This window comes from Cervus elaphus, chromosome 30, assembly GCF_910594005.1.
Source record: "Cervus elaphus chromosome 30, mCerEla1.1, whole genome shotgun sequence".
Taxonomy (NCBI): domain Eukaryota; kingdom Metazoa; phylum Chordata; class Mammalia; order Artiodactyla; family Cervidae; genus Cervus; species Cervus elaphus.
In genome coordinates this window covers 85964545-85981971 of record NC_057844.1, presented here as the reverse complement: position 1 = coordinate 85981971, position 17427 = coordinate 85964545, and the positions used below count along the sequence as shown (strand labels likewise).

Below are 17427 nucleotides of genomic sequence, written 5' to 3'. Positions count from 1 at the left end.
ACTAAAGAGCCTCTTGATGAAAGTGAAAGAGGAGAGTGAAAAAGCTGGCTTAAAGCCCAACATTCAGAAAACTAAGATCATGGCATCGGGTCCCATCACTTATGGGACTTATCACTTATCACTTATCACCCATGGCAAATAGATGGGGAAAGAATGGAAACAGTGACAGACTTTATTTTCTTGGACTCCACAATCACTGCAGATGGTGACCGCAGCCATAAAATTAAAAGACGTTTGCTCCTTGGAAGAAAAGCTGTGACCAGCCTAGACAGCACATTAAAAATCAGAGACATTACTTTGCCAACAAAGTTCTGCCTAGTCAAAGCTATGGTTTTTCCAGCAATCATGTATAGATGTGAGAGGTGGACTATAAAGAAAGTTGAGTGCTGAAGAATTGATGCTTTTGAACTGTGGTGTTGGAGAAGACTCTTGAGAGTCCCTGGGGCAGCAAGGAGATCCAACCAGTCCATCCTAAAGGAAATCAGTCCTGAATATTCATTGGAAGGACGGATGCTGAAGCTGAAGCTCAGATACCTTGGCCACCTGATGCAAAGAACTGACTCATTGGGAAAGACCCTGATGCTGGGAAAGATTGAAGGTGGGAGGAGAAGGGGACAACAGAGGATGAGATGGTTGGATGGCATCATCGACTCGACGGACATGAGTTTGAGCAAGCTCTGGGAGTTGGTGAAGGACAGGGAAGCCTGGCATGTTGCCGTCCATGGGGTCGCAAAGAGTCGGACATGACTGGGTGACTGAGCAACAACAATAAAAGACTCTAATTGGCTAAAGTTGAAAGGATACAGGTGATTCTCAAGGAGATGGTGATTTTCAGACATTCTGTTGTCATTTTACAATGACAGTTCTGCAAATTTGGGGCTAGCCTCTGTGCAAACATCAGCTCTGCCTCCCAGAGCCATCCCTGCGTCCAAATGTGCTCACTACACAGGCTCCGAGGGCTGCAGCGAACACTCACTTGGGAACTAGTGCTTGTGTCCCTGGTTCAACCCCCAGCCACGGCCCCACAGGTTACTGCCCTGACGGACACAGATCCTTGAAGGGCAGGTCTTACCTCTGCTGCTTCTACACACGACTCTGTTAAAATTCTTGGGGAATCTATTATGTTCCTGAACTGGATTTCATGACTCAGAGACTTGTTATAAAACAGCCCATAAAACCACGCTGAAGAACTGAGCAGGTGGTCATGGTGGTGGTTTAGCTGCTCAGTCGTTTCCGACTCTTGGGACCCCATGGACTGTAGCCAGCCAGGCTCCTGTGTGCATGGGATTCCCTGGCAAGAATACTGGCATGAGTAGCCATTTCCTTCTCCAGGGGATCTTGCTGACCCAGGGATCAAACCCAGGTCTCTTGAATTGCAGGCAGATTCTTCCCTGAGCCACCAGGGAAGCACCGGGGGTGATTGGATTCACTCATTCTTCTTGATCAGGCCTGAGTATTTTGGGTGACTTAGTACATATTTGTTGAGAACAATTGATTACTTTGCTACAATTTACAATTTGATGAAGATATTGCAAACAACCTGAGAGAAAGAGTGCTAATTAGGCGAGCTGGAGTTGTGGGCGTCTGACCTTTCTCATCAAATGGCAGGAAGGGACAGAAGCCTCCTGTCGGGGCAGCTGAGGACTCTGTGGTCCCACCCGCACGGCAGCCTCTGAGCTGGGCTGCGGTCCCAGGAGCCAACACCAGAGGGCGGGCCTCCGCCGCTCCTCCAGGCCCTGCAGAGGCTGCAGGCCGGCCAGTTCCGCGGACGCCTTGAACCGGACCCGGGCCAGGTCAGGCGAAGGGCCTCGGAAGGCCGGACCCTGAGGATCACGGAGGCCTTGTCGGTTTCGGCCATTGTTTTGAGGGTTAGTTTGTTTTGTGGTTTCCCCAACTTGCTCCCGGGTTAATGCAGGAGACACTGGGTGGATCCCTGGGTCGGGAAGATCCCCTGGAGGAGGGCATGGCAACCCACTCAGCATTCTTGCCTGGGGAATTCCATGCACAGAGGAGCCTGGTGGGCTACTGTCCATGGGGTTGCAAAGAGCCGGACACAGCTGAGCACACAGTACATTAGTGAATACAGGTAGTTGAGTAATTGTTTCAAAAGCTCCAGATAACAAGGTTTGGTGTTTTTTTTGCTAGAAATAAGACATCTTTGGACAACTTTATCATGTATAACAAATCTTTTTCCCCCTGTGTGCAACCAAGCTTCTTTTGAATTTTGGAGTTGAGCACTAAGGAGCCGCAAACATCAGAAACATATTGAGTAAATTCACTGCATTGGGACTTTTCAGGGTGAAGCTGCAGAGACCAGCTACTAAAACTCACCTCTGGGAATAAGTGGTCATTGGGGAGGGGACAAAGGCAAGACGAACACTGGCTGTGGTTGGGAAGGACGTCCTGCCCTAAGTCGACCCTAAGTAGCCACAGTTATAAAGGAGGCACAGGTATGAGGGCTCATAAACCATCATTCGATCACTGCGGCTGCTGCTAAGTCTCTTCAGTCATGTCCGACTCTGTGCAACCCCATAGACAGCAGCCCACCAGGCTCCCCCGTCCCAGGGATTCTCCAGGCAAGAACACTGCAGTGGACTTCCATTTCCTTCTGCAATGCATGAAAGTGAAAAGTGAAAGTGAAGTCGCTCAGTCCTGTCTGACTCTTAGCGACCCCATGGACCGCAGTCTACCAGGCTCCTCCGTCCATGGGGTTTTCCAGGCAAGAGTACTGGAGTGGGGTGCCATTGCCTTCTCCGATTCAATCGCTACTGGAGGGCTTTTTCTAGCAATTTGGCATTGAGCTCAAGATTCTTGACACAGTACTATGCCCAGTTTGAGGCTTCTGGACAGGGAAGGAGTGTGGACAGCTTACAGTGGTTCTGAGGTTTCCCCCTAACATAATGAAGGCCAAATTCAGTCTTGAGCCAGGTTCTAGAACCAGTTCTCCCTGCCAATGGGGGTTCAGAGAGGCTGAGTAATCTTCTCACAGTCACTCAGAGAATCCTCTGAAGGGTCAAAACTCATATCCAGGTCTGTCTGACTCCAGGCCTATGATTTTAAACACCATCATTGAAGGGCCTGCATGCTGGGAGCAGGGAAGAACCTGGGTGATTCCACGTGGACATGGAAGCCTGAGAGGAGACGGACCATGGATCTTCAAGAGTTTGTGCAGGAAGGGGTGATGTGAGCTCCTGGTTCTCCTCCTTTATTTCAGCAGAGAATTCAACCCAAACCTGCAGTGTGAGCTAGATACAGCCAAGCATTACACACCATGATGCGCGCAAGGGTCCAGCTCTGTGAAGTGGGACCACATCCATCTTCTCGTCTGGAGCCCCAGGCCTGTCCCAGGGCCTGGCGCGTACACACATGCGCTGGTCCCTAACCAAGACCTACTGATTACTCTTACTTCTTAGGTTCTGTATCTTGGGATCACGGTGTAATTTTGTCCCATTGAGGAGTTTTAATCTGATTTATTTAGATATTTGTTAAAGTAATAATCACAGACTTTTAAGGCAAATTATACAAATATATCTGAGAATTATAAACAAATCCACAACAACACAAAATATGGTAACAGAGTGTGTGTTCCTAACTAGAGAGAAAAATCCAATTCAAAAGGCTTTAGCTCCCAGTATTACTCTGCATAATTTGTTTTCAGCTATCAGCCCTAGAAGCACAGAAAATAGTTTTGCTGCATCATCTGCTCAGACATCCTGTGAACACATGCAGTTTGGATGCTGACTCACACGCGTGTAGCTGTCCCTGCGTGATAAGGTGAGGAGGCCTGGCCAGGGTGGGAAGCAGTGTCCCTGAGGACAGGGGGCTGCCCCAGGAGGCCATGACAGCCTTGCCGTTTGTCCACCACTGCTTCTGACGCATCTTCTCCTCCTCTGTGTTCTGAGTCCTCCCCTCCACTTCATCTTTTGGGTCCAGGCGGTGGCCTTGCTGAACTTCAGCTTCAGTTCCCATGGGATCAAAAATACATGTTGGAAACAAACACTTTTCTTAGGTAAAAATGGTAAAATATCAGTTTTCTAGAACACTGGGAAATGAAGTATTTAAATTCGTTGACAGTTCTACTTTATTTAGAATTAATTATATAACCTTAAAAAATAACAGCCTTGTGTGCATGCTAAGTCGCTTCAGCCATGTCTGACTCTGTGTGACTACATGGACTGCGGCCAGCCAGGCTCTTCTGTCCATGGGGATTCTCCAGGCAAGAAAAGAATACTGGAGTGGGTTGCCATGCCTTCCTCCAGGGGATCCTCCTGGCCCTCTTTAAAAAAATAACAGCATTATTGAGACATAATTGTATAACATAAAATTCACCATTTCAAGGTGCATTTTCAGTGGTTTTGTTATATTCTACATTGTGCAGTTGTCCCCAAATCCAATTTTAGGAAACTTTCATCATTCCCACCCAAAATGCCACATGCAGCTATGGCTCCCAGTTCTCCTCCCCAGCCCTTGGCACCCACTAGCCTACTTCATGTCTCTGCGGACTGGCCATTCTGGGCATTTCATAGAAATGGAATCATGCACTATGTGGCCATTTGTATCAGGCCTCTTTCACCAAGCAGAATGTCTCAATGTTTATCTGCAATGCAGTGTGTATAGAACTTTATTCCCAGGTCTCCTGCATTGCAGGAAAATTCTTCACTGTCTGAGCCACCAGGGAAGTCCTTATTCCTTTTTGTGGTTGCATAATATTCTATAGCATGGTTGTATCCTGTTTTGTTCATTTGTTCATCAGTTGATGGAACATTATTGTACAACTTTTTGTGTGGACATGTGTCCTTAATTCTCTTGGGTATGCACCACAGAGTGGAATTATTAGGTGCTTTGGTAAGTACGTACTTAGCTTTAGAGGCCAGACTGTTTCCCAGGTTGGCTGCACAAGTTCACGTCCCGTCACCACAGCCCGCCTCAACTCTCGTCTTCTGTGTTTTGATTTTAGTCTCCTGGTGGGTGTGGAGTAAGTTCTCATTGTGGTTTTGACTTGCATTCCCCTAATAGTATTGAGCATCTTTTCACGGGTTTCTTAGCCATTTGTCCATATTCTTTGGAGAAATATCTAAATAATCAGATGATCTTTTGCTATGTCAATTGTATTGTTGAAAATCTTTCTGAAATGGGTCAAAGTACTTTTATACTAGATTGGTACTTCCACGATTGCACTTTGAACTTTCTGGCTTGTTGGTGTTGGAAGATGCTGGGCCTTTAGGAAGTCAGCCACATCCCAGAAGTTTTCTTTTTCCTGTTATTTCCCTCATCCCTCCCTGAAAGTCTGTGCTGGGAACTGCCCTTGGATAGAGACTGCGGCAATGGGACCTAGTCGTCCAGGTCTCTCAGGGAAAGGGTAGACCAGGGCTGCTTTCTCTGCTGTGGACGCATTAGGACCCGGAAGAGGAGAGAATGAAGGCTCTCCGTCACCTCCTGCCCTGGAGCGTGTCTGCTTACCCCGACCTTGCACACTGCGGGTGTCAGGGGGACTACACAGTGCAAAGCAAAGTCTCATGTGAAATACTAGGAGTTGAATTCTCACAGATTTTATTTGCACGATATAGTTAAGGAGTAATCAGGCACACAACCCCTCAAGGGATAGCCTGCATGATCAGAAGATATTCCTAAAACTTATTGTCAGGTAGAAGAGCCACCTCAGTCAACATGTTGATGGAATCCTGTGGCTTAAAATAAGCAGAGGGGGATGGGGTGGAAGGTGGGAGGGAAGCTCACCAGGGAGGGGACATATGTATACCTATGACTCATCCATGTTGATGTATGGCAGAAACCAACACAATATTGTAAAAATCCTTCAATTAAAAATAGATTTTTAAAAAACCATGCTGAATTTTTCCCCATTATCTTAAATGGCTAAAACCTTTAAATAGAACCTACTGTGTTCTCTTTCACCTTTAATTATAAGCCTAAAATAATAAATCCCTGTTGGATGCTGAATGCTTGGTAAGTAATAGGCTCTCATATAACACACTGAATGATAATACAAGAATATTTCATAATTGAATTCAGTCAGCTATGTAAAAATGTCACCCTGTTCCTAGTTCAATATTCTCATGTAAGAATTCAAATAATCTTAACAACAGCATCCCCTAATGTTTCATCGTTCATTTATTTCCAGCATGCACACACACACACACACACACACACAACCCCCCAAGATTATAAAGTCCTTGAAGTGGGGAAATATCTTAAAGTACCACTTGCCCATCGTGTGTTCTTTTAAAAAAATTTTTTTGGGGGTTGATAAATTTTGTTTAAGAACTTATACAAATATTCTAGATTGAGTTTTAATTCTCATTTTCCTCCTCTTCTTTATCTTGATTAATCTGGAAGTAACGCAGTTTATGAGCTTCTTTGCTGTTAGCAACTATGCGTAATCATGTAGATTATTTTTTTCAGATACTTTTTGTAAGATATTTCAAATATCTTTTGGAAAAGGACCCCAGAAGTTACAGTGATCTTGCTTTGGCTTCTTTCTGACTGTTGTGACACCGCTGCCCAGATTGCGGCCGTTTCCATTCACTTTGATCCTCTCCTGAAGAAATGGCTCAGTTTTGGTGGCATCCGTGACTGGCATCTTCCGCAGGATGGGCCTAGTCCGCAGTGCACTGCAGGACCGGCTTCTTTTTTTGTCACAAGCTTTTTCACCAGCGCCTTGGGGGCAGCAGAGGCAGAAAGGGTGAAATTTTTACATATTTATGGCTGCACTGGGTCTTCATCGCTGTGTGGGCTTTTTCTCCAGCTGCGGCAAGCGGGGGCCGCTCTCAGGTACATGGGCTTCTCACTGCGGTGGCCTCTCTGGTGGAGCACAGCCTCAGTAGTTGTGGCTTCAGGGCACGTGGGATCTTCCTGGGCCAGGAATCGAACCTCTGTCTCCTGCACTGGCAGGCAGATTCTTTACCCTTGAACTGCCAAAGCAGCTTCTCTCCATGTGCTCTTAATTAAGGATTTTAGATAAACAGAATTTGGGGTGTGCATAATGTCAAAGGCTCTCTTACTTTGTTAAGCTTTTTGACCCTCTTGACCCATACCTCCCACCACCCACACCAACCTCTGGCAACCACCAATCTGTTCTCTGATCTATGAGCTTGTTATTATTACTATATTTTACATAAAAGAGAGATTGTACAGTTTGTTTTTCTCTGTCTGTCTGACTTATTTTTCTCAGCATAATGTCCAAGAGGTCCATTCATGTTTTCTCAAATGGCAAGATTTCATTCCTTTGGTGACTGAATAATGTCTATATGCATAACTATATATCTTGTGATTTCTTTATCCATTCTTTGGTTGATGGGCACTTGGGCTGCTTCCATATTTTGGCTGTTGTAAACAATACTGCTATGAACATGGGGGGGGGGCGTGTACACCTTTCAAGTTAGTGCTTTTTTTGGTTAGTGTTTTTATCCTGTGTGGCAGATGCATACAGTAAAGAAGGAATAAAATAATGTTTCATGATTTCATGCTGGCCAAGTAAACGCCAGGCACTGTGGTAGTCGTTTTTGCAAACATCTGACCCTGACATGAGTTCTGGAGAGGGTTCTCTTCACAAAGGAGCGATGGAAGCTCACGGGGACCGAGTGAGCTCGGGGTCAGCCTCATGCCCTCTGCGTCTCCGCCAGGTCCTCTGGACTGGCTGCAAGATCACTGGTGTTTGTCCTGTTTTTGTTTCCTTCTCACGTGTGGGGGTCATCTGGGGCTGGGGCACTAGATTAGAATAATACACACTTCTAGGAACTGCAGGCTCCAGCAAATCCAGGGTGCCTAGTAGGTTTTATCGGTTGATCTTTTAGAAATCTTATCCTCCCTCAATAAAAAGTTATCAAATCAGTTCAGTAATTTCTCAGTTTGGAGTTAGGGATAAGTGAGGATGATTTGAAAGCATAAGGAAGACGAAAGGTTGAAACCTTTCCTTCAAAATATTTGAGATACTTTGCAAGTTAATATCTAAACTAGCAAAAACTATAGAAAGATTGAGGAGATGCTGCTCTGGTGAAGGAATCAGGGCTCCAGAGGAAGGGCTGTTTTTTTCTGCCAAGTCAATGAGCATATTTTCTGGAATTTTAAACGTAAACTGCAGCATATCCTGTCTGTGCCTGACCAGCAAAGGCCCCAGGCTCAGCTGACCGGACGTTGGGTAGGAATATCAGTCTTCAGACAGCTGGGCAAGGGTAGCCACTGGACTTTCTTTGGACCATCTTCCAACTCTCTGGTCCTATAACAGAGTCCTCTCCTCCCTAAACTTGCAGTTTTCAAATAGCTTGGTTTTTTGTTGCAACCCCTGCTCCCACCTGGATGCTGACCAAGTCCCTGTGTTTCCAAGGATAGAGAGAAGGGGCTTGTCAAGGAAGAGTCCTGCTGGTTCGAGGCAGGGAAGGGGACCCTCGGCAGGGGAGATCCACAGCAGGCCGTCTGCCCCTCTGTCCTGTGTCTGTCCCCACCCTCGTCCTGCACAGAAGCTGAGGTTGGGAACTCCATGCTGGGTGTGAGAGCCGCTTGGGAGGGAGCTGCCTTTGGGTCTGGACTGTGACACTCAGGTCACAGTTCTGACTTGGGACCAGAGGCAGTGAGCTGGCAGTCGCTTCCTCATGCTTTCCACGGTTGTCTTTTCACAAAGGGAAGCACAGAGCAGCGATGACCTCGCCAGGAGCCCAGCACTGGGACGCCTGCCCGCCAGCTCCCTGGGGTCTGGTCTTTGTCAAAACTGGGAGCGTTTCCCCGCTTGGGTTCCTGTCCCGTCCTGGCAGCTCCTTGGCCCCACACTTAAACACTCAGCGCAGCTGGTGACACTTCAAATAAAGTGCAGGAAGCCCTGCTGCGAGGGGCTTCTGTTTTCCCTTTCTTGGTTTGGCTTTAACATCTCCCTTTGCTCGTGGCCTTTATCTGTTTCCTGTTTTGTAAAAGGAGGGTTTCAAGGGAGTCAAAGTAAATAAATGAAGAATGAATCTGAAGCACAGGATCCAAGCATTTTCTTGACATTTGCTAAACAAAATGATAAATGGGGAAAAAGTAAGGAAACATAAACAAACAAAAAACCAGAAATGAGAGCAAACACGATACGATACTTAAGTCCATAAATATAAATGGGTAAAACTGGGGGGAAAGCCACTTGGACTAGATTATAAAACAAAATTATAGTGTTCCACTTGGAAGATACAAATCTGAAATAAAATGACACAGAAACATTACAAATTAAATGATGTCAAAAAAAAAATTAGTCACGTAAACCAGAGGAGTAAATACATGACATCCCAATGGAAAAGGCCCAAGACCCATGTGAAACGCATGCAGGGACCCCTTCTCCATCTGGGAGGACCCAGGAGCCTTTCATGCCCTGGGGTGTGAGCCTGTAACCCTGTTACACAGGCTCTGTGTAATCCTCTGGAAAGTAGTCTGTGTCAAGTATGAAAAGCTTCTGATATAACACGCTGGTATTTTTTAGGCAATAAATTTGGGGGAACTTTTTCTCACACTATGAACAAAAATTCCACATTGATTAAAGTCTATATTAATTAAAGATTTAAAGTGAATCAGGAAAACTATGAAAAATTAAGGATAACAGAATATTTTTCCAGTCTTAGCTTGAGAGAGCCCTTTCTACATACAGTAGAAGAATAAGATGCCATGAGGGAAAAGAGTCACAGATTTAATGACCTAGAAATAAACTAGGTGAAATGATAAATAATAATGGGAAAATATTTATGACACTGATAATAGAAAAAGTAAATATTGATAAAGCATGTTAAAAACTAAAGGAGACACAGCAGTGCGAAGTTGACCAAAGGCAGGCGCAGACAGTTACTCTGCAGAAGAAATCCGGAGGCCGGAGTGTGAGGGTGCAGCCGTCACAGGGGGACGTGCACACTGCTGGGCGCTTCTCACGGGCAGTTTGCTAGCACCGAAAAATTAAGTGTGCACCTTCGGATTGAATGATTTCACTTCTAGGAATGTAAGTTGCAGAAATAACATGGGCTAGGATGATTATCATAGTTTCACGTGGAATAGTGAAAAACTGGAAACAACCTAAATTTCTATAGTTAGGGGGCTGATTAAATAAATTAGGGCACATCTGTGCAAAAATACTTTGTAACTGCTAAAAAGGAATGGAGAAGATCTTTTTATACTGACATGAAACTGTCTTCATGATATGTTGTTGAATGAAATGAGCAACTGATAGAAAACTATGTAGGATGTGGTGCCAATTTTGTTTTAACAGGCAACTCTACAGAGGAGCAAAGGCAGAGTTCATAAGCAGAATGTTGGCAATGATCACTTCCGGACAGTTCAGACCGGGAGAGCCCCCCTCTTACTCACCCACTCGGTACTGGTTTATAGTTTATTTTTTTATGGTAAACAAGTATTAGTTTTATAATTAAAAATAAAGATTTGTAACGAACTGTTCATGTCTTCAATATAAATTGCAAGCTAGATTCTCTGAATGCTTTAGCACCTTGTTTTACTGCACTCCACAGACACTGCTGTTTTATACAAATGGAAGGTCTGGGGCAACCCTATGTCCAGTAAGTCCACTGATGTCATTCTTCCCACAGCCTTTGCTCACCTTGTGTATTTGTGTCACATTTTGGTAATTATCACAATATTTTAAAGTTCTTCATTGTTATTATATTTTTAAGTGATCTGCTATGTCATTACTATGACTCACTGAAGGCTCAGATGATGGCTGGCATTTTCTAGCAGTAATGTTTTTAATTAAGGAATGTGCTTGTTAAAGACGCAATGCTGCTGCACACTTAGTAGACTATAGCACGGTGTGAACACAGCGCTCACACGTGCAGCACGGTGTGAACACAGCGCTCACACGTGCAGCACGGTGTGAACACAGCGCTCACACGTGCAGCACGGTGTGAACACAGCGCTCACACGGGCCAGGAAGCCGGATCGCTCCTAACTCCCTTTCCTGTGACCTTCACTTTGTTGTGGTGTTCTGGAACGGGGCCGAGCAGGTGTGCCTGTTATTAGTAATCACTTGTAAGTTACGTATCTTTGTGAAATGTGTGTGTTCTTCCCGTGCCTCCGGATTCTGTAAGAAGCTTCCAAGGCAAGCAGGCAGGAAGGTGGGGGCTTCTCAACACTCCCCCCAAGTGAGGAGAGAGGCATTAGCAGAGCCAGGTCCACTCACACGCCTGCAGGCTCGGTAAACCACCCAACAGAGCCGGGCCCCTGAGGGGGTCTGCGTCAGGCCGCAGGGGCGGGGGAGGAGGGGATTGGGCACCGAGTATTTCCTTAAACTTTGACATCTAGCGTTGTTCCCTGTGATGGGCTGCATTTCAAGGGAAAGCAAGTCCCCGAAATACCAGAGCCATGCATACAAATGGGGCAAGTGAAGGTTTTACAGCCCTTTAATCGGATTCATTGGGACATTCATAAACAGGATAATTAAGGACAAAATTAAAATCATCTTTTCATTCAGAATTATGGTTTTGCCAGCAACAAGGACGAGATGAAAAGGGAGAGCTTACAGTTAAAAGTATCTGGCAAACATGTTCAGATTAGTTTCCTTCGCCTCTCTGGGTGCAGCATGGGACCGCTATTTCAGGATTGTCACAAAACTTCCCACTGAGGAAGGCTTTTCATCAAATCTTTCTCCTACAACCTATAATTGATCAACTGAGCTCATTTTTATCTCCTTACAATTTTTCAAGGAGGTTTCTTTGGTGACTCAGATGGTAAAGAATCTTCCTGCAGTGTGGGAGACCCACATTCAATCCCTGGGTCGGAAAGATCCCTTGGAGAAGGCAACCCATTCCAATATTCAACAACCCACTCCAGTATTCTTGCCTGGAGAATTCCATGGACAGAGGAGCCTGGCAGGCTACAGTCCATAGGGCTGCAAAGAGTCAAACACGAGTGAGCGACTGACACGCACATCATTTCTAAGTGAGGAAACAGTGGGCGAATTCCTCAGTTGAGTCATTGTTCTGTGTCTTCCATTATTAAGGTACGACCATTCGGCACATTTGCTGACAATAGAGTAAAATGCCCTAAAGTAGCAAAGAGTCTGCGTGTCCATACCTGTGATGAATCTGATGAAAGGAATGGAAAACTCAGACAGCTCTGGGTTGGAAGGAATAGAAAAGGGAGGTACCTCCTCCAGCGGTGGGTCTGCCTTCCACAGGGTGTGTGGCGAACAGGTCCTGCGCTGAGTTTGTGACCTTCTCCAGAACGGGTTTTTCTCTCTCAGGCTGCAAAGCTGCTGCTCTCTTTTCTCCCTGTTTAGACTCCAAAAAACAGCATAGATGTTGAAACATGGAGAGAGTTGAAGCCTGTGGTGGCATCAACTCTCATCCTCATTTCAAGAGAAGGAGCTGGGTGCCTTCTGGGCAGGAAGGTTTCCTGAGCAGGAGTGTCACCTCTCGTTCACAATGAAGTGAACGGGCTTGGGAGGGCCAGTGTGGACCGGGACCTGCAACCGTGAGAGCTGCTGCCCATGTCCAGGTGTCGCTGAGGGTGGGAACCGGCCTGACTCTGGAGGCGCCGGCTCTCTTTCTGCCGGGGGTGGAGGCGCCTGGCTCGCCCAGTGTGGTCCCACCCACGGATGGGGCCCCCTTACCTCCTGTGCGCACAGGTGACACCGCTGCAGGCCCACCCCCCAGTCCTCACGATGCGGGACACCTTCTCCAGCAGCAGACGGTTATCCCTGTCGATGACGGACAGCCGGCCCTCCTCCAGCTGCACAGACACACCGGCCGTGCCAGGGCCGCGCCAGGGCCGCCCCGCGCACAGCCCTGTCCAGGGGGCCTGCAGCCCCGCCCCGGGCCTCGGGGCCCCCTCGCACCTGCCCGCGCTGCTGCGGCCGCTCCCTGGGCAGCAGGCGGGCTCCTGTGTCCTAACTGGGATACCTGAGGGCGGGGCCAAATTTCACAGACTTGGAGTGGAAGTAACCGGGAGGGAGAAGCGATTCTTTGCGAAATTAGGTCATTCCTCAAAACCTCTGAGCTGTGTCAGTGAAATACAAAGGAAATCACTTTATATTTTAAGAGGGAGATTTTATACTGCTCAGAAGTAAAGAAGGTTTGAACCGACTGATCTGCCTATTTGCTCCTCTATTTTGCCTGGTTAGGCTGACACTGGGGGCACGGAAAGCTCGCAGCGTTTTGCTCTGGGAGGTGTGCGATGCTAACTCTCACCAGATGGCTTCAACTCCAAGAAATAAAAATTTCGAGGTGGCCACGGAAGGGTCTGGTTTAAAGGAACAATGCTAATTAATTACTCTAGATCTGTGCTGAATAAATTGCTACGGTGGATCCCCTCTGCCCCCTCCCCACTTCCGGATCCCTGCCCGGTCAGCAGGGAGATCAGAGGAAGATCCCTGGCCCAGCTGTCGCCAGCTCCATTCTGGGCGAGACAGGCTTAGCTGGCGGGATGCGATTCACGGGGTGGCAGAGTCGGACACGACTGAGCGACTGAACTGAACTGAGAGGCATTTTATTTTTGATACATGACTTGCTTCTTCCCTATGAGCCTGTTTTTTTCGTTTTCCTGGGTTTTTAAGCTGATATTTTTTGTGTTGTGTTGGCCGTAACAGTAACTGGAATAGAACTGAAACTTACCTTGAGTTTGCCGAGTTTCAGGCAGAGGTGACTGAGGGTTGGCGGGGCGCGGCTGTCCACCACCGGCCGGGCCTCCTGCACCTGCACAGAGCGGGCAGTGTGACCCACACACCCTCACCAGTCAATTACCCTGAGTTTTCACTGGGCAGCTTCTGGTCTCTGGGCCCTGGGAACACGTGCAGGTTGTTACAGCGTCGGAGATACCAAGTTGGTCTGGGCAGAAAGTTCTGAAAGAGGCTCTGGACTTGATTCAGAACCTGAGCATCCCCTGGAGGGGAACAGGCAGCCCTCAGACATGGCTCAACATGGTCATTTTCAAGCAGAGAATCAAGTGTGTGTGGGATGAGATATTAAATAGAGCTGCGCTGACATCTCCACTCTGCACTGCCTGGCTTTGAGACAGTGAACTACATCCCTGAGTCCACCGGACTCTAGTTTCTGAGCTTCCAGCAGTATTTTCAGCATTAGCATCTTAGCCATTGATTAAGTGCAAAATGATCCATGCCGAGTTTTGTATCAGAAATTGTACAAACAAGGGAAGCATTTGTATTTAAAATGTGATGGACGAAACGCACGAGGGCCGTAAGTATCACACTCGCAGTAAGAAGGAACCCCGTATTCTAGCCACTTGCTCACGCAGCCCCAGCTGCTGAGACCTCTGATCTGATCATCTGGAAGCAGCAGCTGCACGACTGCGTCTTCCAGTGTGAGGACCCGAGCTCTAGGCACCTGGGACCCGAGCCCACGGAGCCCTGCGGTGACGGAGCAGGCGTCTTCTCGGAGAGCCCGGAGCTGGCCGGGGGTCTCGGAAAGCAGGCTTGGGAGCCAGCACTTGTGCCCTGAAGCAAGGGGACCCCAGAAGGACAGGCAAGAGAGAGGGCCTCCCCACTGCGTGTGGAGGAGGGCATGGTGGATGAGACTGGACAGTCTGTGCTGCCCCATCGCCCAGGGCCGTGGGAGCGGGCAGAAGTGAGCCAGACTCCTCAGCGTGAGTCTGTTAGGGTGGGGTCAGAGGAGGGTGGAGGCGCTACGGGGTTTTGTTAAGGAAATATCAGCAGCAATTTCTGTTTTATTAAGGTAATTTTCTTAGCATGAACGGGTGTTGAGGTTCTGAGACGAGGCCCTGCCCAGACATGGGGAGGGGCCTCACTCTGGGGGTGCTGTGGGCTGGTGGAGGGGTTCCAGTCATCCTAAAGCTGCACTGAGTCCCTTCCTACCCTCAGGGGTTCTCAGCCCAAGCAGTGAGGAGCTCCTCTAAAGAGCTGACCCCATCGAGTACAGAAGAAGAACCACAGGGATACTGGGGTGAGTCCTTCCCACCCTCCAACATGCTTGAGCAACCAGACTGGCCACCCTCCCAGACTGGGGAGGGGCGGAGGGGGACAGGGAGGTTGCATGCCATCCTTGTTATCAGTGAGCAGGGAAGGCTCCAGAACTGGGGGTCGCAGGAAGGGAGGTGAACTGGGGCGAAGCCAAGAGGCTCCTAGGGGCTCCCGCAGGGAAGCAGGTGCGAGGCCAGGTGAGGAGGCAGTGTGCAAGCCTTGCACCCAGGCGGGCGGTACCCCGGGAGGAGCAGGAACCTTGGGTTCACTCCTTTAGATCATCCCCTGGCACCCCAATTCCCACACAGCCGCTTCTTTGTTTCTCAGCTTTGATGGTCAGCCAGCACCCTGCACCTGGATGGCTCTGAGAGGTCTCGAGGGCAGAAGACTGCCCAGCCACTTGGGACCACAGGGCCACCTTCTCAAATGAGACCCACGTTTGCATCAGATATATGGAAATAATAGTGTATCTCTTAACAGAAACAAAAGCCCATTCCTAGTCCCTACTGGAGTTTGTTGTTTCGATAGGGGAAATATGCCATGATTGAGAAAGGATGGTCCTAAAACATGGCACTTGGAAGCCATAGTCTATTTAATGGAATTTTCATTGCGTGGCATGACCAACCTTTTAAGGATATGCCATTTCACCTATTCCATCTCCAAAAAGAAAATTAGCCTTTGGCTTTCAGGGGATCTGTGGCTTCGAGGTGCTGCTCTGCACATCTGCCCCTACCTTTCTCCTGTGATCCTGGTAGGCTTTCTCCCACGTGCCCTGCAGGCACCCCCTGCCGTGGGAAAGAGTCAGTCGGGGGCCTCCAAGCATCTCGGAGAGGACGGAGAGTGGACGCCTGTCCGGTGCAGCCTGGACGACTGTGTTTGCTGGGTCACATGACAGTCTCCATGGCACCCAAGCTCCGGGAAGGGGAGAGACCAGAGAGTGGCCTCTGCACTTGGCAGAAGGAATGAATGTCCTTCCCTGCAGGGGGTATCCTCTCAGTGATGCCGCTTGGAGGAGCGCACCTCAGCGCCCCATGCTCAGGAATAAGGTGAAGACGTTCTCTTCTCAAAAATATTCAAGATCTTAGAAAACTAAGATCATGGCATCTGGTCCCATCACTTCATGGGAAATAGATGGGGAAACAGTGGAAACAGTGGCTGACTTTACTTTTCAGGGCTCCAAAATCACTGCAGATGGTGACTGCAGCCATGAAATTAAAAAATGTTTACTCCTTGGAAGGAAAGTTATGACCAACCTAGACAGCATATTAAAAAGCAGACATTACTTTGCCAACAAAGGTCTGTCTAGTCAAGGCTGTGTTTTTCCAGTGGTCATGTATGGATGTGAGAGTTGCACTATAAAGAAAGCTGAGTGCCGAAGAATTGATGCTTTTGAACTGTGGTGTTGGAGAAGACTCTTGAGAGTCCCTTGGACTACAGGGAGATCCAGCCTAAAGGAGATCAGTCCTGGGTGTTCATTGGAAGGACTGATGTTGAAGCTGAAACTCCAGTACTTTGGCCACCTGATGCGAAGAGCTGACTCACTTGAAAAGACCCTGATGCTGGGAAAGATTGAGAGCAGGAGGAGAAGGGGACGACAGAGGATGAGATGGTTGGATGGCACCACCGACTTGATGGACATAGGTTTGGGTGGACTCTGGGAGTTGGTGATGGACAGGAGGCCCGGTGTTCTGCGGTTCATGGAGTCGCAAAAAGTCAGACACGACTGAGCGACTGAACTGAACGGAACTGATTCTCCCCCAGCTAACTCCTTCCATCTTCTCCTCTTCTCTTTCCGTGCGTCCTCCCCCCTCCCCTTCCCTTCCTCAGTCCCTTCCTCTTCTGTCTTTGAATTTTATAATAACTTGGACAGTTCCAAATATTTTCATCTGCAGCTTAGGTGGCGGATCTTCAGTAACTTTTTCTCCAGTGGACTTGAAGACAGAAAGTTTTAGCCGTTTTAAGCCATTCCTCTCTCCCCAGCTTTTTCTGTTAGGAATGGGTTTTCTGTGATACAAAGGAAATAAAGTGATGATAACATTATCTTTTGATTCATTCTTCTTTGTCAGAATTACATGCGTAATTTTGAGGATGACATAGTTAGAGGAACGGGTTAATGACAAAATAGCAGTGCTATTTTCATTTCAGAATTCTGGTCTTCACTACATTACAGTAACAATTACAAAGCTCTGCAGTGCAGAGTTCGCGAATGGGAGTTCACCATGCAGCTCTGTGGAAGGGGGCATATTATGAGGAATTGGGTTCCGCACAGTAGAAGATAAATGTATGAATTACTGCCTAAAAAATAGTCGGCACTTTAAGTCTATAAAGTCTAGATTTTATAGTCTAGTCTAAATTTTATAAAGTCTATAAAATTTCTTAGTCTATAAAGCCTGCACGTCACAATCAAAAGACTTCTGTTATTTTTGTTTACCTGGTTACGGGCACTGATCAGGCCCACAGTCAGTGGTGCTTGGTGGATATCTGCCATTAGCAATGATGGAACATAGGACTGATGT

General features: G+C 47.6%; 1 protein-coding gene across 2 annotated transcripts; it reads right to left on the bottom strand.

The window, feature by feature from the left end:
* Nucleotides 1–3513: 3513 nt before the first annotated feature.
* Nucleotides 3514–15763, bottom strand: CFAP97D2 (CFAP97 domain containing 2). 2 transcript variants are annotated; one of them, XM_043892293.1, is made up of 4 exons: nt 15645–15763; nt 13590–13670; nt 12125–12257; nt 3514–3956 (listed from the first exon to the last, which is right to left on the bottom strand). In XM_043892293.1, the coding sequence occupies exons 1-4, from the start codon at nt 15732–15734 to the stop codon at nt 3697–3699; spliced, it is 564 nt and encodes a 187-aa protein (XP_043748228.1). In that variant the 5' UTR covers nt 15735–15763; the 3' UTR covers nt 3514–3696. The 2 variants fall into 2 exon arrangements, with proteins under 2 accessions (XP_043748228.1, XP_043748229.1); XM_043892294.1 differs by having other exon boundaries at nt 12125–12248.
* Between the last annotated feature and the right edge of the window lie 1664 nt (nt 15764–17427).